A 27,340-nucleotide genomic window follows, 5' to 3' on the forward strand; every position below is an offset into this window, starting at 1 on the left:
CTTTTGCAATGACCTCTAGTGTCTTGCCCTCCTTGTGCAAGGTGTCAGTGGTCATCATTTGGACAAAAGTCAAGTCAGCAGTCTTCCCCATGATTGTGTAGCCTACAGAACTAGACTGAGAGACCATTTAAAGGCCTTTGCAGTAGCTTTGAGTTAATAAGCTGATTAGAGTGTGGCACCAGGTGTCTTTAATATTGAACCTTTTCACAATATTCAAATTTTCTGAGAAACTGAATTTGGGACTTTCCTTAGTTGTCAGTTATAATCATCAAAATTAAAAACAAAAAACATTTGAAATATATCAGTATGTGTGTAATGAATTAATATAATATACAAGTTTCACTTTTTGAATGGAATTAGTAAAATAAATCAACTTTCTGATGATATTTTAATTATATGACCAGCACCTGTATGTTTTTGTCCAGCTAAAGCAGTAACTCATCATGTAAATGCTTTAGTCCAACTGAAATCATTCAGTTGATGAAGTTGTTCTAAAAGACCTAGATAGTACAATTGTTGCTTGGGTTCATCCAGCATGCATGCAAACTGAACTAGAATTGACCTCACTGTTGTCCATTTGCTCTGAAAGACAGATGTATTGTTCTGATGTGAAATATGTATTTCAACCACACTTCCTCATTTTCTATTTTGTTCTTCTTGTTAAGGTACGGTCACATCTGCAAAGTTTTTCCAGCAAAAAAGTGCATTGTCTACTGTCAATAATGATGCATGAAGAAGAATCAATAATGATGCACAAAGCACCACTAACACAGAAGTCCCTTGCATGAAAATTTGCATTTAATTCTTGAACCAGACGTCAAATATTTGCCCTTATATGAAAATCCTGTTCACGTGGATTCCAATTGAATTGCTATTGGCAAGCAATAAATATCACCATACCATTAGTGTTTTTTAAGCAATGTAAAAATGTTGTTTCAGTGGGAGGGTCATTACATGTATTTTAACAGTTCCGTTTCAGTCAGACTAAAGTAATAATTCATCATGTACATGCTTTAGTCTTACTGAAACTGTAACAATTGGATTATTCAATTCACTTGATAATGTGATTGTAGCTCAACTTTGTCCAGCATGTATACACATGAATCTTATTTTAACTGGCCTCTCCATTGTGCATTTGCTCTGAAAGACAGGAATGCTGTGCAACATGTATTTAATCTTTGAAATATTTGATTATTCTTTGTGTCACGTACACTTGGACAGAAAGATGACGATTATAATATATAAACATTCTTATTTATTGACCCTGTGATAGTCACTCTACACTTCCTACTTTTCCACATTATTCACCTTAGAAAAATTTAGCCAGCAAAAAGGTCTATTGTCAGTAGTGTAGTGATGTGTGAAGCAGCGCTCACACAGAATTCACTTTCAAACCAATCAACATTTTGTTGGTCAATACAATTTGAGTGAAAAAAATAAAATAAAAATTGCCAATCGTGTGGTTTTCTATTGAAATGACTAGATAACATGTACAGAATTTTACAGACCAATTATAAATGTGACCTCACTTGTAGGGTGATCAATTTTTGTAACATTATTCTATGTATAGGCTACCATTAGAATTTTCTATACCACAAACTAAAGACTTCTGTGTTTTAGGTATTTTTGCTGCCATGCTGTTGGGGTCAGGAGCTCTTTTGGGCATGCAGTGTGTTAGAGAATGGACAAAACAGGAAGCCAAGGCTCAGTGAGTTTAAAAACCTCCCAAAGACCCTCTGACACACAAAACTGCTGCGTTGCAGCAATCCTGTTATGGCCCAGCCACAGTTTAGCAAACCAAACTGGCCATAGTTTCAAATCCCCGGCAGAAAATCTCAACGGAGCAATGATTATCAGCCACCGTTGGCTAATCACTCTATTCATCCCTTCAGAATTGGCATTTTTTTTGTCATCATAGAGTGTCATGAGCCTGGAAAATGTAAATTGGAATATGTAAAGCTGGAAGCGGCTATGTAACTTCAACATGTTTTTATAAAACAGTTATGGACACATACACATACAGGTGACAACCACACCCAAGTCATGAATGAGACTGAGAAGGAACCAGCTCAGCTGGTACAAACATTGCAGATAGTGCAGCCCTACCTACATTCTGGAACGGGGAACGTCTGAGAAAACCAGCCAATCGTGCCCGGCCCCAGCCATTTATTTTAATTAAAGATAGTGTTAAACATGCTTTTTAAAATCTCATTACAGTAGAGTTTTGTGACTAATATGTGTTGAAAATGTTACATAAGGGAATCTGCTGCCAAACACTATGATTCCTCTCTGCTTGCTTAAGACAGTGCTTTTCAGATAAGGAGGAATGTTGACAGAGTGAGCAATGCGTCCTACTGATCTACACTATCTGAAACATGGTGCCACACCCACCCTGTCACTGTTTCTATCCCTTTACACCTCACATCATGATCTCATTCAAGGTATGCCAAGCATTGTAGTTGCCAAGGCACTAAACTCCATGAAGTGATTCTTCATTGTTTTCTTTCTTAGGCAGGATTTCATGAACACTTGCTCTTAAATGTAATATAGACCTGAAATTATGCACACCTGGATTAAAAGCAATGTGTGGACATACTGATGAAGTGCCAGCCATCTGTAACCTGTGACACACGTTTTAAATACTTTGTAGAAGTATACATGCACTGTCACTGATGTCCCATGGATGCGTGGCTTCTCTGCGCGTTACCAAACTTCACCACTAGGGGGAGTCGCATCGTTTGACTGAGAATTGGAAAGGTAATCCAGGTACTAAATATCACCTCTAAATTTTGCGCCATCATTTATCACATAGAAAATAAGATAAGATGTGTGTTTGAAGATCTTATTCTGAGATAAATTCTGATGACCATAGGCTTATCAGAAGTTAGACATGACATGAAAGAATTGGCTCAAATGGGCTACAACAAATACAAACTCTTTACATTGTAAATACTACAAATTATTTTAAATAAAAAATAAAAAACGTGGCAATCATAGCATATTCAACACCCTCATTGTGTAAAGTTGCTATACATGGTTAAAAAAAATACAAGAAAGGACAACCCAATCAGAATTCAGTAATTCAGCAAATATGTTGATTTGGAATGTTGAACATTCTTTCATGTGAAAGAATGTGACTGGATGTCCTAAAAAAAAAAAAAAAAGATTTTTTTTTTGAGTATTAGGAGTTTATCTATGCATTACTGCCTTTATTCAAGCGTCTTTCCACTATTTTCATTATGAGTCCTGTCCTTTATTCATTTATTATGATTTTATATTAATAACTACAAAAGGCCTAACTATAGTATTTTTCCAGAAAGTGTTATTATCATGGTAAATGTGTTATTAAAATAATTACATTGAGCGACAGGTCCCTGATAGCACACGCACATCATGGAGATGATGTCTGCATACATCTGCGAGACATATTTTTGCTCATGATGTATTTGCTCATCTGCAATACATCTTTAGAACATTTCCTATAAGATGTCAAATACACGTTTAGAAAATGTCTTTAAGATGTTTAAGATTTATAAAGTATGTAAAACTGACATCTTAAAGATGTCTATCAGATGTTTGTACACAGCAGATACTTTCCACATGAAGCGATCTTTAACAAATATCTTGCAGACGTACCTGTGCTATCTGGGTTTATGCACTAGAAGAACAAATGTAGAGACTGTTTTCGATTTATCTTACAGTATGAAGAGATGGCTTGGTGTTACAAACAAATGTCTATGTGAGGAAATTGGAAACTCCCCTGGTGTTTTGGCTGCAGTGCAGCAGATCTCTTCAGGACAGGTCAAAAGCCACACAATTAATCTCAGTTACCTGAAGCTGTACGGTCATAGGCTTCACCTCAGTCTGACTGCACACATAGCTATACAAACTATAATATTCTCTATATATCATCTATAGCTATGCCTCAAAAGTTAGTTACCTATCTCAGGAACATCCCTATGATGCCTTAAAATGCTTTCTAGGTAGACAGCTCATAGTTTTTGAGAGGCAATCAGTGAATCTTATACTCACACATCTCAGTATTACAAACGTTGATGGTATCTCTAGGAAAAGTCAAAGTAATGTGACCAGAGGGTTGTCGATAAGATGTCGATTTAGTCTAACAGACGGCCGTGTCAGCATGAAAACCACGTGTCTTACAGATTAGAAACGGGCATAGTTGAGTCTCTCTCTCGCCTGGCGCTTGCTGTATCATTGATTTAATGCTGAATGAACGCTGACTCTTGAGCGAGGATGCGAGCACGAGCATCACATGAAATCGCGGCTATGTGTCTGGTGCTAATAATTGGAGGCAGCGTTTAATTCCGTTTCCAGAGCAGACTATTTTTGAACTTAACGTTTCTGTTGGATGCAATGTCCTATCTGAACCCCCGGGGAAGACAGCTCGAGCGTTTTGATGGACTTTCGCTCATTTACTGGTAAGACTTGAATATTGTCGAGTTGTGCATGCTGTCTTTTTCTTTTTCTTTTGACATTTCAGCCATTAAATGAAACTGTGAACTGTAGTATTTATATAAATTCTCAAACTGTATATGCAACATGTAAAGATAAGCGTAATTAATGAAAAGTATGCAGTAGCCTAGTACATACCGTTCTTAGAGACGAGGTCCCGCTATTCCACGGAGAACAGGTATCCGTCAGCTTTTTCAGAAACATATTGTCGTTTTTTTTTTTTTTGTGGCAAGTGCAGTTTTTGAGAAACGATTGATGAGAGTCGCTTCAGAAACTGAGACGTCAAGTTCGCACGCAATGTCAAATAGTCTATTCAACAAAAAAGTGCTGACCAAAAAACATATTTTTATATTCTTTTACAACAGGGATTCTTGATGCCAAAAAACCCAGATATGCTGATCCCTTCGCAATATAATCCCTGATTATTACATAAAGGCATAGCCTAATTATATTTTCATAAAGACTTACTTGTAAACTCTTTTTTTAGGGAAAGTATTAAACCTGATATAATACAGTCAGTATGTTGTTTTCCAAAATTAAATAATTGTTGTAAATAACAATCATTATAGTAATGTTTAAACCTTTGAAAAAGTGCTTTTGTTTCTTAGTATTCAAAATTGTTGATGATAGTGATTCAGTTATTTAATCTAATGATTTCAACCACAATTTCGAAAGCACAAACTATGCATCCTGCTAATGCACGTTTCGTCAAGATTAACTTCGACAGCCCTAAAATTATATTTAGTGAAAAAAAAAAAAAAAATAGCTCTCAAATGTTTAGAGGATGCCTAAGCACCCCCTTGCACCCCCATAGTTACATTTTTTTTTGTTTTAAAGCTATTTTAGGTACAGTATGGCAGAATTTTTATGTTTGTTTACATCTAAAGGCATTATTCAAATGTAGATGTTAAGTAAGGTGAACAGGCAATCTGTCCCATTCTGAGGGGCTTTTAACACAGTTTACAGTTGCCAGCAGCCTTTAAATTCATTTGGAAGTCAATGATTGCATGTGATTGATGGAAGCACTTTGAATATTTTACTGATGGCACATTTATTATAGCCTTAAAAGATAATAATAACTAACAGTGTGTGCACCTTAGTATAAATCTGCCCGGTGATGTGCTAAATTTAGAGTTTGGTGACCGGGGCTTGAATAGACTGTTTGGGAAGAGTAGGAGACTTAGACAAGAGATGTTGTCCCATGACCCGAAGAGACAGTCAAAACATCACAACAGTTCACTGGATATTTACTCAGTTTACAAATGCATGTCCAGACACAACTAAACTTCTAGAACAGATTTCAGTCAGTAATGTGAGGGCTGTGACTGTGCTAAATAGACTTCAATCAAAAGCATGTTGTTTTTGAAAAAAAAATACTATTATTTTTTTATTTATTTAACTTGTGCACGTCAGTCTGAGGTAAATCTCTCATGTTTAAATCTACTTCCAATTTGCCTTAAGATACTTCAGTTTTGTTATGCCATTTTTTGTCTTTTAATGTTATTTAATTGGACATTTATTAACTTCATAATGTCAGGGAAATTACAAAAGAAATCTTTTTCATTGACCATTGTCACTTTTTTTATCACCTTCATTGTTATTTTTTCACATTTGTGAATTGTAAAACGTATACATCACTTGTGCTTGAGGATATGTGTAATGTAAACAAATGCATACATTTGTGTAAGTCGTTGATCTGATCATGGACATGGTGTGTGTATCTCAGCATTGTGAGCGCTGTGTTTGACTTATACAAAGTGAACTTCAAGGTTATTTTTGATTGATGCTATAGGCAATCATCTCATCCTCACACACCTGAGATGCTTGTGCCACAAATAGCATAACAACTTAACATTTTTAATAGTGACTTGACAAATAGTGACTCTGTGTACTGTTATTTCTACCTTTATCAATCAGTGCATATGGTGTTTCACAAACAGGGCCCAAACACTACATTTGCATTGATATAGTGCTAGAAAAATTCTTAGCAATTTCTATTGTCTTTGACCTTCCGATTTGAAACAAATAAACCAATCACGGCAGAGGATTAACTGTTTAAAAAAAATCATGCTTCAGGTTTGGGTTCCCATTTTTTGTTTAGATAATTTTTGTATATACAGCATCTCATACCCAGTGTACAAGTTTGGGCCTGTATACAGTTTTTCAGGAGAGGGCTCCCTCTACATGAAGTTTCAGTTTGTGTTTAAATGAGAGAGTCTGTGACTGTTAACTGTGGATTATATACTTGACAGCATTATAAACCTTTATTTTTTTCCTTTGGAGCAATTTTCACTCAGAATATCACTGATAATTGCAAATAAACAGCAAGTGAATTAAACATGAAAAGGGGTAAAATGTACCCCAGTAATCTTGTCATTTTTGCAGTGTATAGTACACTATGTGCCTGCTACAGTAATGTATAAATGAATAAAATAAAGACAGAAGTCAGGCATTATAATCAAATATGTAGTTAATGAATACAATCAATAGTAACATTTGTGTTGAATGCAACGTTTGTTTCTCTGCATTATAGAACAGACATAGTCAGTTGAGACACAAACTGATACATTTTAAAACATTATTTTACTGTAATAACACTAATAAATATTTTTCATGTTTTTTTTTTTTTTTGGTAGTAACCATTATTGCTGAATTATCATCATATCTTAAGCAGACTTCACTGATTTTTGTTACATTTATTTATATATTTTTTTATCAGCCTTGTTAGTCTCAGTCCTGCCTCATAATGAGGTCTTGTTAACCGGTTTGTTGCATCAGCTTTGTTGTGATTCACTGATTTCTCTGTATTTGCAACATTATTGTTATATTCATTAAAAAGCAGGCATGTTTTAACATTAGCTGACCTGCCCAAAGCTTTAGCATTATGTATCTAATTACCAGAAAAAAATATATTATTATTAAATTTGTAAACATATACATTATTACATACCTACACGTAATATTTACTGTTTATACACCTTTATTGTTGTTGAAGTTCAAATGTCTTTTTTGTGATTTTTTTCTCTTTGAATATCAGCAGAAATTAGATCATGTTAGACCATACCGTCTCATTAAATTGCAATCACAGTCCCTCCGTAATATGAGGGGGAAAAGTCTCAACAATCCCTTCATTAATGTTCATCCCGTTCAGTCTTGTTTTACGCTCATTTTTATAAGTTATTATATGTTGTGACAGTTCCTGGGACGCATTTCTGTTTGTTACCCACGGAGGGCAGTCATGGGCCCAGAATGTAGCAGCTAGTAAACAGGTCAGATTGGCCTGTCAGACTGTTTCAGATTAACCCATTTCAGCACACACGGTGGTCCAGCATGGAAACTTGGCACCTAAGTGAAGCTGCCACCCTCATTTCCCATTCTTCAGTACTGCAGTGGGTGGCACGTTTACTGAGCTTTTCCTTGATGAAAAACAAGAAGCCAAGGACTTGCCAAAAACAAGAAGCCAAGGACTTGCCAAAAACTGACATAGTGCAAGATGCACTATGTCAATTTTTGGCAAGTCCCGCTTCTCCGCTGTTATGATTTCTTATTGTGGACTGGATTATCAAATAATCTGATAACAACCCATTGTGCAGATCTGCTGATTCAAGTTCTGATCCAATGGGTAGCTGTCACGGCTGCTAGAAGGAAAAGGGACAGTATCCGTCCATGTGTGTATTGTGGTCCATGCTACTTTAGCTTGTGTTTAGCTGTGTTCATGTGTTTGCATACAGACACTAATACAAGCATACTGCACATATTTTTTTGAGTGGCTGACATGACATGCATTTTCTTTGTTTGTTTTTTTATAGTGTCTAAATTGTCTTATAAAATATATAATTTTGTTGTTTAAATTTTGTTTGAACAATTTTTTTTTTCAAGACAAAATGTAAAATGTACAGTTATCTAAATAATACTGGTAATTTAATCATTTCACTAGAATTATAATTTAATAACAAAATTGTAAATGTGAATATTATCTAGATGAACAAAATGTGGGTAAATGTGAATATTATCTAGATGAACAAAATGTGGAAGGTCATAAACTTTTGTTGGTCACAGAGTGATTATTCAATTTTTTATTTATTTTTTGAGGCATTCAGGGTGATGCTACTTCCTGGTCGTAAAGATGCAACACACGTCATGATTTTTTCATTTTGGTTAAGCAACAGTTCTGGTGGCCATCTATGGCTCATGACATCCGTCATTTTGTTTCGGCTTGCTGAGTTTATAATAGTTGTAAGACTCCCAACTGACTGATGTTGTCAATCAGTTGTGAGGTTCTCACATTGCACTAGATTTCATCACGGGTCTCCCTCCCTCACAGGGTGACAGTAATTTTGACCGTGGTGGACCGGTTCTCGGAGACCCATTTTATTCCTCTGCCTAAATTACCCTCTGACAGAGATCGCATCACATTCATGACCTCCCGATGGACATGGTTTCTGATAGGGGGTCCCAGTTCATCTCCAAATTCTGGAGTGAGTTTTGTCATTTGTTGGGGGCTAGTGGTTTCTATCCTCAGAGTAATGGCTGAACTGAGAGAACCAACCAAGACTTGGTGCGCATATTACAAGGTTTGGTTTCACAGAACCTGTCTTGCTGACACACCTGGAGAAAAGCCAGACAGAAACTCCTCCAGGTGGGCTCACGCACCAAGACCCAGTCCGATTGCCAACCGGTCGAAGCCTTCCATACATGTTATTGGTCAAAAACTGTGGCTTTCTTCTAAGAACATTCCTCTCCCCACCGACTGTATTTATTGGTCCATTCACTGTCACCAAAATCCTTAGTCCGGTGAATGTCCACCTCAAACTTTCTCTGGCATACAGGAGAATTCATCCCATCTTCCATGTATCCAAATTAAAACCCATATTTTATTCTGCCATTAGTTCACCTCCCCTAGTTCCCCTGACACCACAACATGTAGATGGGGAACCTGTATATGTATTCCAATCAAACAGATTGCATATCTATCTCCCAGAGTGAAATATTTTTCTAAATATTTCAGCAGTAGTACACACTGGAATGCTACTATTTACATTTTTTGACATTTGATTCATTATACTCTAAAAAAAACACATTTCTTTTTCTTTTTTTTTTTAGCCAAATTACTCTCTGGTTTAACATATAAGGCGCCTGTGAAGATTGGCGGTTGAGGTTTGAGGGACCAAGGGTCTCCTGGGACCATGACCTGGCTCTGCACGTGTTTGATTGACAGGTTGTCCAAGCAGATTATTGTGCACAAAAGTACTCTGGCCAGTCATGGCTTGATATGTGAATGTGCAAATCACACTTGGCATATTAACTTCATGAGACGATCGATTTAAGGCAAGCCAGACAGTGGTTTTGGGTCAATGTAGTTTGGTGTTGTAATTTTGAAAATAAAGCTTATCATGGCTGGGTGTGTAAAAGCTAATCCTCAAATTACATCATTATAGCCTGTGAATTTGGCACCAAGTCCAGTCACACTGTGACTATAACAGGAACTTTGTGTTAGTGGAAGTAACAGATACATTATTTACATTGTTAAAGGGGTGGTGAAATGCTTGTTTTCACTCAATATCCTGTTAATCTTGAGTACCTATAGACTAGTACTGCACCCTTCATAACTCCAAAAAGTCTTTATTTTTATTATATTTATAAGAGAAAGATAGTCTGTACCGATTTTTCCCGGAAAAACACGAGCGCCTAGAGGCGTGACGTGTGGGCGGAGCTAAATAATCACGAGCGTGAGTAGGCTTTTGCGTTGAGAGCGTCTGGAAGCTGTGACACAGATCCAGAGGCTGAAATTTAACAAAAGCAGCATCAGCAAATTCGTCTCTATGTGGTATGTACTGAAACTGTATATATTTTCTTAGCGGTTTTGGAAAATGACTAGGTTCCACTTTATGTCGTCTTTTTTTTTTTTTTTTTTTTAAGCTGTACATGTGGAAAGTGCAGTTTGATGACAACATCGCATGTTGTTTACTTGATATGCTTACACGCTGATAGCTAAGTTAACAACACAGAGATATTTGAAGCAGTTTTACTGACCGCATGTGGTTCCAACACACAATCGTGACCCTTTTTGGTTGGGACAGCATTATCCTTAAGAAATAAACGATGTGCAATCCGAAATGCAGGGAACAAACAAAAACACTTGCACAACTCCGTTGATGCTCTGTAAAAATATACTCCATCCACTGGTCCCTTAATGCTGTTTCTCTTTTGGTAATTTGTGCAGGGTTGTCTTGCCCTGCAACCAAAAACACACTTCTTTTGTGACTTTTCGCGACGCTCTCACTCTGATCAGGCTGTGCTCAGCCTCTCAGTGCTCTACTCTACGGGAGCACGTGCTCTTCCGGCAGACGTGCCCTCAGGACCCATATAAGGAAATTCCGCTCCATCTAACGTCACACAGAGCCATACTCGAAAAAAACTTTCCGAAACTTGTGACAAACCGGAAGAGGTTTTTTTGGAACAAAAATACTCCTTCAAACGTACAACTTAATTTTTGAAACTTTGTCCATGTTTAGCATGGGAATCCAACTCTTTAACAGTGTAAAAAACTCAGTATGCATGAAATAACATTTCACCCCCCCTTTAACATCTGATGCACATTTTTCACTTTGCCTAGTGGTAAAATGAAGTTTGCAGCTGCAGAGCCAGTGTTCAGATTTGAGTATTTGAAATTGTGTAGTGTGTGATGGGTTCAGACTATTTTTATTTAGTATTTTCAGACAGTTTTAGAACACATGTTGTTTTCATTTGTCATGTGTCTCCTAGCAACAAGGCGCATATTTCTGTGTGAGTTTGCTGAGATTGGAACGACTTTAAAGTCTGTTTTTTGTGTGATCCTCAGTCGTTTAGTGTATGATGGCCAGTTTTTCCTTTGTGACTGTTTACAAAGTTAATAAGTGTAAGATGCCCAGTGTTTTAAAATCAGTTCAGATTTTAAAAGTTATGTTGTGTATTCCAGACTAAAGCAGCTTTTTGTACAACCTTGTGTGATTGTTTTGGATTGTAGTTGCTGATAAAAAGTGGTCTCTGAGTCACAGGACATGTGTCGAGGTAAATGACATTGAGGAGTTACACGGTGACAATGCATTTAAGGCAAAGTGTCACTCTGATTCTAACTAGGGCACAAGCAACACTATTTGTTGAGCACTAAAGGACAATAATCTCTTTTAACAGGTAGTCACTTCATTACATTATGAATGCAGTTAGTCATTTCAAAGAATGTTTTTTTAGCCCACTAATCATAAAGAGTTGAAAACATTACACATGATATTGTAAGAATACAAAAACCTGAGTAAATTTGTACAGTGTAGTCCAGCTATTGTGTAATTTTACCTCAAGCCTGTGTGTATAAATCTGATTGCAGTGAGAGAGGAAAGCACTCTAGCTTTGCTTGGGATGACCATAGACAATAACGCTGGCTAAAAAACGGAAACGGTCGAGAGATTAAATATGACTTTCTGAGTTGAAAAGGATTTAGATTTTTTTGTCACAAATGTTGTTTTCCCCCAAAGCATCAGCGTATCCTGTTTTTCCCTTTTTTCCCTGATTACAGTGGCAATGTGATTTCACATCATCAGAGAGTTAAGAAATAACAGCCACCCTCTAGTATATTGTAAAAAGTAAAAATATATGCTATACGATCTGAACAGAGTGACATTTGTTGGTGCTACCAACTGAAGTAAGGTTGATTAGACACACAAAATGTTTTTCACTTAAATAACGCATCACATTTTAGATTACCCAGCAAGTGTTTATACTTTATTGCGTCAAATTTAATCTATTTTTTCACGAGACTGTGGGTTTCATCATGATGTGTTTAAATCCTGTGTCTTGTTTAAAGACACGAGATTAACTTATCAGTTTTAATTCCCATATCATGTTTGATCTGATGCAAATTACTTTTCAATATTTCTATACTAAAGATCAACCTTTCGTCCTTGAAAGACCTCTTGGATTGAAATAGCTTAATGTCATCCACACTTTGTATATCATATCACCTTTAAGCCTTTAAAATCCTTTCATAAATGTAAATATTTGGCAAAATGGTAAAAATATCTATATCAAAAACAGCCCCGCTCCCCCCCATTTATGTTGCATAAGATTTAATCTGTGGGCAAAGTTGGTGATGTTTAGGAGCATCTGTATCAGAGTGCTGTAGCAGTGAATCATGTGGCTCGCGCTGTGTCGGACCTCCGCGAGGCGCTGATCACGAGAGGAATGGGCAGACGGTACACGTCGCTGGATGCGCAGAAATCTCTTGAAAATGCCAACATTTTCGGTCATGTACAAGGGAGCAGTCATGATTAGCAGGTAAACATCTTTGTTTTGTAATTTTGTGGTGGTTGAGCGGCATCATGGCTCTTTTTTCCATCTCATTAGCGCCAGTGAGCAATAAGCGCTTGAGCAGTCTTGAGAGAAGCGTCGACGTAACGCGCGTCTTCACTTTGTCCGGTACTGACGGTTTTGGGGACTTTTGGGTACTTTGAGCTGGGCTGTGCTCAGGTGTGTCCGCAAAAAATCGTGCTCGCGCACTTTTCAATGTAACTAGCGAGAGAATGGAAAACGTGAGTAAAATGTGTTGAACGACGGTTTCTTCACCATTGGTTCCATGATTGGTTCTTATATTGCATTGCTTGCTGTTGATTTGATTTAATTTGTCCGCTGTGCTTTAAAGAATCCACACTGTAAAGGATGTACTATTAATGTGCTCTAATCACCCGGAGATTATAATGTATTTGTGCGTAGCTACTCACTAAATCAATTCATACATACCTCATGGAATACATAAAACTTTGTTATATGCTTTTTTGTTTGTTTTAGTTTTCAAACATTTTGATGACAAGAACCCACCCAAAATGTTGATCCATTTGCAAGGGATCCACTTTGTGAAATAGAAAGGCATGAAATTTTTATGTGAAAGACCATACGTGAGAAGCTTGATATTTAGGACGTTTTATTTTTTTTTATTTATTTGCAAAATTAAATAATTGCTTTTATAACTCCATTTATCTTAAAACAAAAATGTATTTTTCTCATCTGGAGTCATCTGGAGAATGGTTATATTTGGGAATATTGAGAATATTTACTTAAGGTGACAGTGTGTTAATGTTAACATAATCAGTTACATTAAAATGTATTTGTGCTTGTACAGTATTGAAAACATCACCGGTGAGCAAACCAAAAAAATAAAAAGGATAAAAACAACTAAATATTGTTGAACGTATGTATAAACATTTGATGAACTCTCAGAAACATTTTGTTTCTTATTATTAGAATAAAATAACTATGGTTAGTCCTAGGATTTCTGACCCATTTATATATTTATAAATTTTTCTCATTTTATATTTTATATATATATAAAACATTTGGTAAATGTGATAAATGATTGCATTAAACATATGTGTTTGAATTATTGCATTAACCATTTAATCAATATCAGAAGTGGTTAACTTTAACAGCCCTAAAATGGTGTAGTGCTGGTCACAACAAAATGCGCTATAAGAATGTCAGAGACTTCATTATATTAATTCCTACAACTGCATGAAAACAGTGTTTGCACTGCCAAAAGTATTGTGTTATTTAATTCATTAATTGTACTAAATGACTTCAGTAGCCAAGTAAAATATATTCTCAAAAATCAGAATCACACACAGATTCTGAGTTCATGAGTAAAAGAGGCCATTTTAGGAGCCTAAAAAAGCAGGACATTCATCCTAAATAATTTATTCTTTCTCCCCACTGGAAAGAACTGGGCTTGATACTAATAACAGATCACAGACACAGCGAGTACAGAAAATACCTCACACATTTTATTTCTACAATATTCAGATATGAATTGAGTCAACAGCTTCAAATTTAACTAAATTTAAAAGATCTTTTCTTTTTTTCTTTTTTTTTTTACAAAAAACAACAAAAAATGATAGGACCTTGTTTATTTCTCTTAATCTAACAAGTCTCACTAGGTTACTGTGTTATTTTTGCATGTTGTAACATGGATGAAATCTTTGTCCTGCACAGGACACTGATGGGTCCGTATGGAGTAGATCGAGCCGTGCATTCTATGGAGTTTACAGACTGTGAGAACGGATTAGGTAAGTGCCTCAGAACATATTTATTTCATTGCACATTTGTGTGTTTGTATAATTTACCAAAGATCTTCTATCAGAACACGGTCTTCAGTCTTCTTTGCAGACCTCTCTAGAAGTTATGTTTTTTAATAAATGCTCTCATAGAAAGGTGCGGATTGAGACTGAAGGGTGAATAAGAATTATTCAAGACATAAGAAAGGTATGGAGCAGCACATCTTCTAGTCGATTTTAATGAGGCCTATTGTAAAGCAGGCGTCTCTGCTTTCTAATGGCCATGGGGAAGTGAAATAAGGTGTATGGTGGAGTTTCGGAGCGTAGCGATGCGATAGGTTTAGGTGCGGTTGTTTTCCAGTCTTTCAAGTCTTGCGCTGTCTTTGTTATATTTATTCCGCAGCCTGATCTCCCTCCTCATAATAGATCAAAAACATCATTTGAAGGCAGCTCTAAGCTCCTTAAACCTGTCCTTCTTTACATCCTAACTTGCACAGTCAACAATCCATTGTGTTACAAGACGATTCTGTTTTAGGAGACATTTTCATGAATACAGACTCAGGAAGAGGTGCTCTGGATGAAAGCAGCACAGATAAATGTAATATTTTACAACACATATTTGCAGTGCTATCATGTACAGACTTAAGTGTGACACTGTCATAAGCATTCAAGGGTTTTTCCAGGACACAGTCCTTACTTTGCATTTATTTTTGAGTTCTATGAAATTTTCTGAGTTTGAGTTTAGTTCAGAACATCCTTTCCGTGGAAGATAAATCTTGAAAAAGTGTTTTCAAGATTTATCTTGAAGTGAATCTATTAATGTGCAATGCCATATCAAAACTCAATTAGTGCCAATACATCGTCTGTCTATTAATACCAGATAAGCCTGAAGCAAAAAGAGGATATTTATTATTCCATGTGTGTCTAAACCAAAAGCTAATCTAAATCATCTGTACTGTCCATCAAGGGAAGTGTCTTTTAGCATGTATTATGCTTCTGATCTGTCTGCAAATGAATCTTCCACAGGTTTGGGTGTGAAAGATGCTCATCTCATTAAAGGCTTTCATGTTTTGTTGGCGTCTAAGCTTGTTCCTGTTGTTTCAACAATTAATGGCCTGACAACACTGATTTGCAGTTGCTCTCTCAAATAAAGGATCTGCCATTCTTTCACATCGGCATCTAGACAATTAATTTATTCAGTATTATTTTTTTTTAGATGTGCCATAAGTTTATCTATTTTTTTGTGACATGTTATTGCTCTTACGGTGAACAAATTAATTTATGCATATGTTTAACTCGGACGTAAGACACAATATGGAAGAAATGCTCTGTCGCTACTTCCATTTTGTCACAACTCGTTGTTTTTTTTATGTTGTTCTGGACTCGTCTTGTTTTTAAAACAACACGTAGTGGTGTGGATGCAGCATTGTGCAAAAGCTTGATGCTATTTGCCGTCAGACGTAGTTCATTTTATTCTGTGAGAGAAAGTTTCCAGTATAGAGAGGTTATTGAGATAAAGTGCATTGTTTTTAGCTGGTCATGTGATCACAACATAGCAATCTCCACATGCAATATGTGAGTTTTTATTAGGCTGCTGGTCTGACTAACTTCATCTCACGTGAGTGCACGTGATTTTAAAATGTATTTCAAAGGTACTGTTCATTTTTGGTCGATGTAAAACTTTCTGTAAAGATACTTTTTTAACCTCAATACCCTTAACCTCATGAAGTGAAACAGGATTGTGTGTTTAACGAACTTAGTAATCGATTCAGTGCAGCACAGAGTTTACATCACGGGAAGAAGATCATTCTGTCACCACGCAGGGAGATTTACTGAAGCTTTACGGAGTTGCTGTGGCCCCCTGAAATCCAATAAACTCATTTCACTCTGCTTGATGACGTCGGGGGGATGCAAATCTCACGGCATATACCTGAAGCTCTGGAAGTCCTATGTGTGTGATACTTAAAAGTAATACTGACCCAAGTCAGCTGTAAATCCTCACTTTAGCGAGACTCAATTGAACATAAGCTGTTTAAGTCCTCTGTTATCAGAATTGAAATCAGACACAAATGGGAACACACCTTCAGCAGCTCGGGTGCAGTATTTATCTTATTTACATTAGTTTCCTAACCAAAGTGACTAATACTATAATACTATAACTACCCATTCAGATGTTTTAGGGTAAAGTAAAAACAGTATTGTATTAGAAGGTTTTTATTTTAACATAATTTTAAACATCATTTATTCGTGTGATATGTTACTCCAGTCTTTAGTGTCACATGATCCTTAAGAAATTATTCTAATATGCAGATAAGAATAAGAAATTATAAGAAATGTTTCTCATTATTATCAAAGCTGAAAACAATTGTAATGCTGCTTAATTCTTTTGTGGAAACCATATGATTTTTTATGAATAACATTTACAAAACAACTGCATTTATTACAAATACCAATCTTTAGTAACATCATAAATATTTTTACTGTCACCTTTAATAAATTGAATTGTTTGCGTCTTTGCTGAATAAAAGCATTAATTTATTTCTCTTTTTTAATCATATTGTCTCCCATTATGAACTTTTGAATGATAGTGTATGTCACAATCTACACATTACACATAGCACAAAGTACATTAAATCCTGAATGTTTTTTTTTTTTTGGGGGGGGGGGGGGGTTCTAAATTGTAACAATTTAGAGTTGAAGCTCTTTCAGCAGGCATCAGGTCAAGCTGTCTATTGTTCATGGTAAACATCATAAGTATGCTTTATTTCCTCTTGTTTAGATAGAAAAAGGCTGAATCACAGTCTGTTTTGACAGGAAACAGTAGTGAATGTTCAGATCTCTCATTTCACAGTCACATGTGATCAAATTGTAAGTGCATACTGGCGATGTAGTAGCATTCATTTGGCAATGAAAATGGTCATGCAGCCTGTTGTAAAGAACTGCGATATGGTTTCTGTGTTTTGCTTTAATTTATTTGAATGAAAAATACAATATCAACAACTAAACAAAAGCATGGAAGAATAATATCTTACATTGAGTGAAGCATGCTTTGTCTCCTCTTTAGGAATCAAAGTGATCGGTGGTGTGAAAGAACTAACAGGAGAGGAATATGGCGTTTATGTGAAGAGGATCTTACCTGGTGGCATTGCTTCCAGTGATGGTAAGTTTTCTCAAAAAAGAGTTTAATTAAATTGCTTTGATCCACATATATTCAGCAGTTTTTGCTAATAAACAAAACGAATCAGTCTTGTTATTATCAGTCAAAGCAACTACTTTATTAGATATAAACTTTACATTTACACTGAAATCTATCAATAATGTAGAATAGCCACATAAATTGAACCTGCGAAATTGAAACACACATTGAGAAAGGAAACTGTGTCAGTGCAGCTGTTTACATTTCTGTAAAACAGATTGTCTGTCTCGCTGCGTATACCTCTGCTTAAGTCTCTCACGTGTGAGGGGGAGTTTAGCGTCATCCCTGTGCTTAGAGTTAATGCCCCTGACGGACTGGAATTAGAGTCTGCCTCCCATTCTGCTGCTGCTGAGCATGGGGTATATGGGAGCTTATATAGGCACATGCGCTCTGAGGGGGCTTTGCTTGTTTTTAGCCCCGCTCACATGATTGCTGTCAGCTCACTATTCAGAGAAGTCAACAAGCTTCCTGGCTGATTTCTTTGGTTTGGTGGAAAGACAAATCACAGTGTCTATAATCCAGGTTTTCTGTAAAATCTGACACTGGAAAGTTGATATTTGACTGAAGCGAAGGGAGTGGGACATTGGTGACCCCTTTGAGAATTTACATCTTGTTCCTTTTTGCAAATGATTTGTTCTGACAAGATATATCTGAAGTGATGGTAGAAGGGGTCGAAAAGACATAACCTTGACCTATATTTGAGAGAGGTGTTGTTAATATACCCTACAGAAAAAGAAAAAAAAAAAGACTGAGTGCAGTATGCTGTCTCTTCTAGTGCTACAGTTTAGAAAAACACATGAGGTGTCGCTAAATTATGTCAGATGCATTGCAGTTCACATCACCGTCACCTTGCAATTACCTTGACATGACAAACATATTTATTTCACTTATTTAGGTTATCAGCATTACCTCTTTATGTTCTTAGTCCTTAAATTCTTCATTTTTAGCTCCTTTAATGTACTGCAGATTTAATAACTACATATATTACTGTTCAACAGTTTGGGGTTGGTAAGATTTTTTAAATGTTGTTGAAAGAGGCCTTTTATGCTTTATTTAATTTAAAATTTGCTTACCCATTTTATCAAATAGCAAAAGAAAAACTCTGTGATAGTGTTATCATGACTTTCGAAAAAAGGATAATATAGAGACTGACAGAACGGCAGTCAGTAGTGAGAACAATGTCAAAATTTACCATCACTCCCATAGACGCTCTTAGAAACACCCTCGCATTTGCGTCAACTCATTTTTTGTAATTTGATGCAACGGTAACGTAATACAAAGTATAGTGCTATAAATGTACATACATAAAAAAAAATTAATATACAAAAAACTTTAAAGGAATAATGATGCTGATGACTGTTGAAAGCCATTACTCCAGTCTTCAGTGTCACATGATCATTCAGAAATCATTCTAATATGTTTATTTCTTATTATTTTCAATGTTGCAAAGCAGTTGTGATGCTTAATATTTTTCTTGGAACCATGATACGTTTTTTCGGGATTCTTTGATGAATAGAAAGTTCAAAAGAACAGCATTCATTTGTTTTTACTGTCAGGTTTGATCAATTGAATGCATCCTTGCTGAATAAAAGTATTAATTTATTTTGTACCCACTGAACGTTTGAATGGTTTATATGGCAAAAAATATGAAGAATAATTGGAAGGGTACATTCACGTGGGGCATCGGCGTCTATGCTTGACGTACTGTAGGGTGTCAGAAGCTTGGTGCTGACATGACCGTCATAGTGACAACGTTGGTACTTGAAAAGTTAGAGGTTTTTGAACTTCTGTCAGTGGCATGATGCAATGGATCCACAATTCAATTTGGCAATGCATGACATCACCCATTCAAAGTAAATGAAGAGTGTTAACGTTGATGTCCTGGGTGAATGCACTGTAAAGAATACTATGTAGTATGTAATAGTAATACATTTATCAAGTAATTTCATGGGTTTTTATTTATGGTCTTTATGGTTTTTATTTCATTAATGCTTTATTAGGAAACCTGGAGCCTGGAGACCAGATCTTAGAGGTGAATGGTGAAAGCCTGATTGGCGTGACAAGTGAACGGTACATACCTTGCTCTCTTGGTTTTTTATTTTTCTATTTTGCTTGTGTGAACTCTGTGTTGACTTTCTACCTGAAAACCAGCCACTTGTCAATCTTTTATCACCTTTAAAACACTTAATGTATGATATTGTTGTTTGATTGCAGAGCGGTGGACATTCTTAGAGCAGCATCCTCAACCAATCACATGCACCTTCTCATAGCCAGAGACGAGGAAGCCAGGTAAGCCACTGATCTATTCATTAGAACATCAGCTCTGAAGATCACAGATTTTAATTTCAGTTCACACATTAAAAATGGTTGATTTTAAAAGCAGCTTCCAAAGCAAAAAACAAACAAACAAAAAAAGTTTGAACATTAAATTATCAAAGCACATTGAGCACAATAGCCAAAATTATAAAATATACACTACCATTTAAAAGTTTGAGGTCAGCAATTTTTTTTTAAAGAAATTAATACATTTATTCAACAAGGATGCTTTCCATGAGCAGCTAATCAGCACATTAGAATGATTTCTGAAGGATCATGTGACATTGAAGACTGGAGTAATGGCTGATGTCAACTTTGTCATGACAAGAATAAATTGCATTTTAAAATAAAAAATGAAAAACATTTATTTTTAATTGTAGAAAATAATATTTACTAATATTACTGTTTTTACTGTATTTTGGATCCAATAACTTCAGGCTTGGTGAGCATGAAAGAGCTCGGAGAGCAGTAAAAAATCTGACAGATCCCGAATTGTTTAACAGTAGTGTGTGTATGTTAAAAATATTTACAAAATTCATAATTATTTAATAAAGTTTTAACCTTTTAAGCAAACCAAAGAGTTGCCTTATTTTTTTCTGACTTCTTATTGTCCCTTTCATCGCCAGCCGGTCACAGTGACATTTAACCAAACACTTGCCATCTCTTAAACACTCTGATCCACTGATACTGATCTGTGAATGTCTGACCTGAGCATCCTTCATTTGAATGTCCACCCCTTAGAAAACATGTTAAATAGTTCAATGAAAGATGAATAATTTTGTTCAAAAACTAGATCTGCCCGATTGTTGGCAGTGCATGTGAGTCTCTTGGCGTGCTATTCAAAGATAAACTTTGGGCCCTCAGGGCTCCCATACTGCCTCTCCACTGTTAACTTCACTCACTAGAAAAAACTATCAATGGAAAAACAACATTCCTGCTTCGAAAAAAATGCTAGTGACATTTTCAATTTTTAAAACTTTACTTAAATTAGGTCTATTGTTTTTTTATTTACTCTTTCGTTATTTCGTCTTTTAAAAGAAAACACTTTCCTGCCATTGACGATTTTTCCTGCCATTGACGGCTTTTAGTGTTTTCACTGTTATACACTCGGGGGAGCTATTACACATCTTCTGAACGAGTGCAAAACCTCACGAACAAAAACAGGACGGAGAAATATGCTGGAGGACATCAAATTTTTGTGAAAATCATCAAAATCGCTGGCAGTGGCTGGCAACTTAAAAAAAATACTGGCGGGGGAAGAGTTAAGTAATTAGCATTTATTTTTTTTCAGGCATAAACATTTATGCTTCTCTCATTTCCCCCACATTTTTCATGCCAGTGTGAAATGAGAATTTTTTCCTATTCTAGTTTAATATACACATACAATTTATAAAGAAGCCATTCACAGGTTGATTTCCTGAAGAAACTAAAACGCTATGATTCTGGACACTTTATAAACAATTTTTTCATTTATTTGAAATAGAAATCTTTGGAAACATTATAACAGCGTTACTGTCAAGTTTTATCTTTTTAATGCGTCTTTGATGAATAAAGTATACATTTCTTAAAGAAAACTACACTGACCTCAAACTTGATTATAATATTGTATATTCTTAGTGTTTGTAATGATGCTTACTTATTCCGCTTATTTTTACATTTTGTCATGATCTGGAATGCTCTCTTGAGGTTAATCTTTAAAGACACAACTAACCACTAAATTAACAGTTACATGTAACCTTTAGTCTCAAAATTAATATCCATTTTTCATAGTGTACACTGTACAAATGTATTTTAAGAAGTTGTAAATAAATTTGAATAAATTTAAAAGAAAATACAATTTCAGTCTTTTTAAATGTTCATGTTAAATTCAATGTGATATTTCCCATTTCTTTGCAAATATTTGTGAAATCTAACAGCAATTTCTGAGCAAAAATTGTTTCTACATAATTGTTTTCCAGTATACATATGTTTGTGTTTCCTAAATTCATTTTTTATTTATTGATTTAGACAGAATAGCGCAATAACACCTGCTCATGCAGCATCTAGTTCAAGTGAGTGAGTAAGCTGCTAGAATAAAAGGATAGTCCAGAGTTTGGTACACAACAGACATATATTATGCAGAATCCCAGATGTGTTTCCTGTGAGAATCAGTGGCGTGAGCGCAGTGTACTTTTGAACTTTATATATGGACGGACTGGCAGGAGATTCAGTCCCATGGGTCTGGACTGGCAGCAGTTTGCATGAATGGAGGAAAAAAAACTCAGTTGCGTGCAGACTCCCAGTTTAAGCCATAATGAGATGAGTCCTTGTGTCTCCATGCTTTAATCTGCGTTCTGCCCTTAACCAATGCGCATTGAAGGGATTACGTCTCTGCCTCCATTCAAAGACCTCCGCTGCCTTCACACGCATATCAACAACCTTAAAGTCTTCAGGGACCGAAAGACTGAGCACAGCATTTCTGGACTTTTTGTTTGTGTGTATTTATGAGGAAGACGGTTTAGAATGTGTATGTATATCGACGTTGGTTTATTGAGGAAATGCTCAAGCCTTTTCTCAAGCTTCTTACCATATGCATCACAACCTTGTCTGACCTGCCTCCCTTTAATCCACACTGATAACAGGTCCTGAGGACAGAGGAAAAGGAAGAAAAGGCTGTTTTTACACTCCATCATATACTTGGAAAGCTGTTACTTTGAGTTCACCTAGATATTTTGGGTTTAGAATAAATCTAAATTGGTCCTGGTATGAAGGAATGCAGAGATCTATGGGTCTACAGTCATTTTTGAAGGCTTGGATGTCTTTGTATAGTCTCCTCAACCGACAACGTCACTTTGCATTGTAGTTAAAAGAAGCAAAGGTCTGCTTAGATTTGCATGTGTCTTTTTAGCCTCTCAGGGACACCTACATGTAGGTAAAGATGCCAATGGCTGAGGCTGGGCACCAGTGCGTAATGGACACATGTCCAGAACTGAAAATGGTTTGAGTCCAGTGACAGGACATTTCTGTTGACCTATATTTGACACTCAAGAGGTGTCTAGGGGAAAGTGGACTGAGATGGAAGGGAATATTTAAATAGACTTTAGTCGGCGCCCAGCCCAACTAAAGGGAACTAAAGAGAACTCAGCATGTTTATTTTTACTCAGTAGACTGATCACGAAATCCATTAACATTGCTTTATATTTCAGTAACAGTACAATAATTTGGTAGGATCAGTTGTTTTCCAGTAACAAACAAAGGTTTAAAAAATATAAAGGTATTTGGGTTATTTTCATATGATGTTATTGAAGGTTTCATTTTATTTTCTTGGTTGGTTACAATATTTTTATTTCCACTTTTGTCTGTATGTAGGCGAGAATTTGCAGAGCTCCTTGAAAAATACGGCTCAAATGGCAGCACAGGATCTACCAGGAATTCACCTATTCAGCATAGTACGTGTCTATTTCTCAGTCATTGTCTAGTTTATAGTACAAGAAACACACATTTTAAAGGCATAGTATTCCCTTCTGTAAATTCTTTCATTTCTGTGCGCAGGTGTGCTAGAATATCTCTTTCCTAACCTCACTACCTCCCCGACATAACAAAGGTTATGAAATGCTGATTCATGCAATATGATCCTCACAGCTGGCTAATAAACAGGAAGAGGAGAGGGAGAAAGCTCTTCTTCATTATCTCTTTTTAATGTTTACAGTTTTAGTCTTTCTCAAATATGAATGAAAAAAATATATGTAAATACGAACTTTGTTTTCAAAAAGCAATCTTCTTTTTTAAAGCAATCTCTTTTTTAAATGACTCAAGTCAATTATAATTATAATGTTTAGGGGAGAAACAAATCAGCCCTTGAAAATGGCTTAAGACAGCCCATTTGTCTATTATGCAATTCTGAACATCTGTTTCTGCCGGAGGAAAGACACTCCACAGAAAAGCTGTTGAGAGCGGAGCGTGTGCTCATCGTGTCTGATCCCTGCTCTCCCCTCAGTGTAGAAAATTCTAATGATGGAACTTGCTTTAAGCACAGCAAATAGTTTCATTTGAGTCTTTAATTTAAAAGTGCAAATGAGACCGAAGTATAAGAGCTTTGGTCTGAAGTATTTGTCTGGACATTTTCTTTGACAATACCACAAAGTTTAGTTTGCAAACTTTAAACTCATGACTTTTAATGACCATGAGAGCTTCTCTTGATTTCAGCAAACCTTTTTATATACACTATCATTCATTCTGTTTTCTGTTTTCCATTAAAATGTAATTTATACATTTGATAGTAAAGCTCACGAAATATTCCTTATATTATCAATGTTGAAAGCAGGTGTGCTGCTTTATATTATTATGGAAACTGACACTATTTTTTCAGGATTCTTTGATGAATAGCAAGTAAAAAATAACAGCATTTAATTGAAATAGAAAATCTGATATTATTATACATTAGATTATTGTAATCTTTGATAAATTTAGTGCATCCTCGTGCTGAATAAAAGTATTAATTTCTTTAAAAATATCTAAATAAATGAAAAACCTTTTTGACCTAAAACTTTTGAATGGTAGCTATAACAAGCAAAGGTTTTGCATATTTATTTTTAGTTAATTTGGATACACTAACTCTTGTTCTTATATTACTGAAACCACTGTTATTTTTCAGATAAATTGATGGATTGTGTCACTGCTCTCTGGTGGCTCTTAAATCTACATAGTATTATGTCAAGTTTGATATAAGGCATTGTGATCATTAATTTTTCTCTCACGTCTTTATGCATCTTCTTGTGCTAAAGCAGGCAGATACTTGGACAGCACATCATCAGGGTCTTCATCCAGCTCTCAGAGTCCTCTATTGCTTAGTCCCGCTGGCTCTCAGAGTAACTACAACAACACAGGACCCTTGCTACGCTCCCTAAGGTAAAACAATGGAAAACAATGATTTAGTTGTGTCTGCTTTCTGAATTGTTTAACTATTTTGACCGGCAGTTCATTCTATTAATACTGAGTTTCAGTCACCCAGGTGAAGGGGTGATTCAGCTGATATCCGTCGCTCGCTCCTGCAGTCTGGGTATTACCATTGGCGGTGGCTCCAACAGACCTGATGGCCCTGCAGTTTTCATCCAGGAAGTGCTGTCTGGAGGAGATTGTCATCGGGTGAGAGAGTGGGACTCTTTAATGAGTGGTGTGTGCATTTATTTGTGCATAACCTGCCTGGGTAAACTTGGAAGTTTACTGAAGCCCACTGGTTTGAGAACCACTGGTTTATTGTGTTTTAACATTTTGAATTGGAGGTGAGGTTGTGCGGACAGCTCATATATAGAGATGTAAGCATTATCATTTGTCTTTATTCTTTGATTAAATGAGACAGAGAAACAGAGAGGTCAATGGACGTAATGAGTGGGATAAGTCATACAATTCGAGGAAGTGCTGGAGAAGATTATAAACCTCCAAGAATCTTCTCCCCCAAAGCAAGGATCACTCAGCTCTTTACACCTTTCCATTAAGCTCTTACACATTTAGCCATCTTTATCGCAGAGGCGGTCAGGATTAATGTGAGGATGACATCCTAGAATGTCAGACTACTGCGTTATAGCCTGAGCCTGTGCAAAGGTTTCGTCTTAAGCAGGTAGAGATCTCCTGGAAACTGTCTGAGCAATTTATTCCCTTCTTTACATTGGCTTGAGTGCTTTTCCTGATAGACAAAATAGGTTTAAGGCTCTGCCCGGGCTGTTCTGTGGACGGACAGTGCTGTCACAGCAGACTGCAGAGGTCAGGTGTACAGAAGGCCATCCAGGGCATCACCCTCCCTGTGGAATATAAAACTCTAGCATTCACCTACAGGACTATTGTGCTGAAACGCAGATATTCAATATCACTTAGATTTTCAGTGTCAGACTGATGGCCATCTGTGACACCTGTATAAGATCCCATGTCCATTTTGAATTCTTTAACCAGAATCAATGATCAGAAATCAGAGCTATCTGAGATAAACTATGTTTTTGGCCATTTAGTGGATTTTTTTCCATTTTGTTTTGTTTTGTCTAGTCCTTAATTTAGCATTTACTTGCATGTTAGCATTGTCTCCAAAAAGAAGAATCACTTTTATTGTTGCTTATGTTTTAGAACGGCAAGAATCATTTTCTTAATCAGTATTTTGCCTACAGAAAATAGGTACAAGCAGTACAACTGCTTTCAACATAAAAAGAAAAAAAATAAATATTTCTTAAATCTAAATAAAAATGATTTTAATGGTGTTATAGGTTGACCAGCTATTTATTTGTATTTTTTGGTCAATACTGATATTATATTGTGCATTCCTAAACCCCTAGGGAGCGGATTGAACAGTTGTGTAGTTTTAGTGACTCTGGTGTGTCTGAAGGAATAGAGTTGCTGTAGTGGTGTCCTCTGCGACACGAGAGAGGTCTCCACCTGCTGATGAGTATACAGTGACTTATATTCCTGCTGATCCTGTTGGCATAGCTTTCTCATACTGAATGTCTGCCATGATTTGTGTCTGATCAGCAACATTTAGTAAGGATTTTCATTCCTTTGGCCTTATAGGATGGACGGCTCAGACCCGGAGATCAGCTCATCGCCATTAACAAGGAGTCATTGATAGGAGTCACGTATGAGGAGGCCAAAGGTGTGCTCAACAAAGTCAAATTCAGGTAATAATGTTCAATGTAGCTTTATGTCTTTTGATCAATGTTTAACAATTAATCAGTATTTTTCTACTTTCTTTTACATAATGTACTGTTCTTTGTCGTTGAAGTCAAGAACCAGTGGTGGATATTGCCTTCATACCAGGAAAAGGACCTTTCTCCAACAGCCCATCAGTTCAGAGGGGGGTTGGGAACGGATGCAACTTCAGCCGGTTAAAGGTTCATGTCCGATCTCCTGAGGTGAGTGTTTACTAGTGTACAGATCATGTCACGTCGTTGGCATTTCAACAACAAGAGAGTCTTGTGGCTTACATAATACACACACTTGTTATGGTCCTTTTACCAAGCAGTGCTTAATAATTTTCTTCTCATAGATGCAACGAGAGGAAGCAGCTCCAGTGCTTTCATCCTCCCTAGATATCTGCCCTCCAGAGATACAGGTTTCAGGTACATGTCACGAAGGTGGATTCATAGCTCCAACCCCCTTAACTCTTAAATCTTAATAAGCTTTACAGATAGTTTACTTTTACTCTAATTTCATAACCTTTAAAATGAGTACATTTTGTGCAAAGTAATCACAAGATTCTGTGGTCTTTGTGCCTTTCTATCAAACTACATAATGTTTTTAATGCATTTTTTTATAA

General features: G+C 36.2%; 1 protein-coding gene across 5 annotated transcripts in view; it reads left to right on the plus strand.

Moving 5' to 3' along the window:
- The first annotated feature begins 4,281 nt into the window (after positions 1-4,281).
- Positions 4,282-27,340, plus strand: part of LOC127951258 (syntaxin-binding protein 4) — a 37,861-nt gene continuing 14,802 nt past the window's right edge. For 2 of the 5 annotated variants that reach the window (XR_008152638.1, XM_052549073.1), the window contains exons 1-11: positions 12,634-12,783; positions 14,491-14,564; positions 17,617-17,712; positions 19,749-19,818; positions 19,963-20,037; positions 23,413-23,492; positions 24,828-24,951; positions 25,047-25,188; positions 26,596-26,702; positions 26,807-26,936; positions 27,071-27,143. Coding sequence is in view for 4 of the 5 variants with exons in the window: in XM_052549073.1 (XP_052405033.1) it covers positions 12,716-12,783; positions 14,491-14,564; positions 17,617-17,712; positions 19,749-19,818; positions 19,963-20,037; positions 23,413-23,492; positions 24,828-24,951; positions 25,047-25,188; positions 26,596-26,702; positions 26,807-26,936; positions 27,071-27,143 (1,039 nt within the window). In the remaining variant the exon portion in view is untranslated. Of the gene's footprint in view, positions 4,440-12,633; positions 12,784-12,915; positions 13,038-14,490; positions 14,565-17,616; positions 17,713-19,748; positions 19,819-19,962; positions 20,038-23,412; positions 23,493-24,827; positions 24,952-25,046; positions 25,189-26,595; positions 26,703-26,806; positions 26,937-27,070; positions 27,144-27,340 lie in introns of those variants that run through there. The other 3 variants (XM_052549076.1, XM_052549077.1, XM_052549083.1) reach the window with 3 other exon arrangements.

The sequence above is a fragment of the Carassius gibelio genome, chromosome A3, assembly GCF_023724105.1.
Source record: "Carassius gibelio isolate Cgi1373 ecotype wild population from Czech Republic chromosome A3, carGib1.2-hapl.c, whole genome shotgun sequence".
Taxonomy (NCBI): Eukaryota; Metazoa; Chordata; class Actinopteri; order Cypriniformes; family Cyprinidae; genus Carassius; species Carassius gibelio.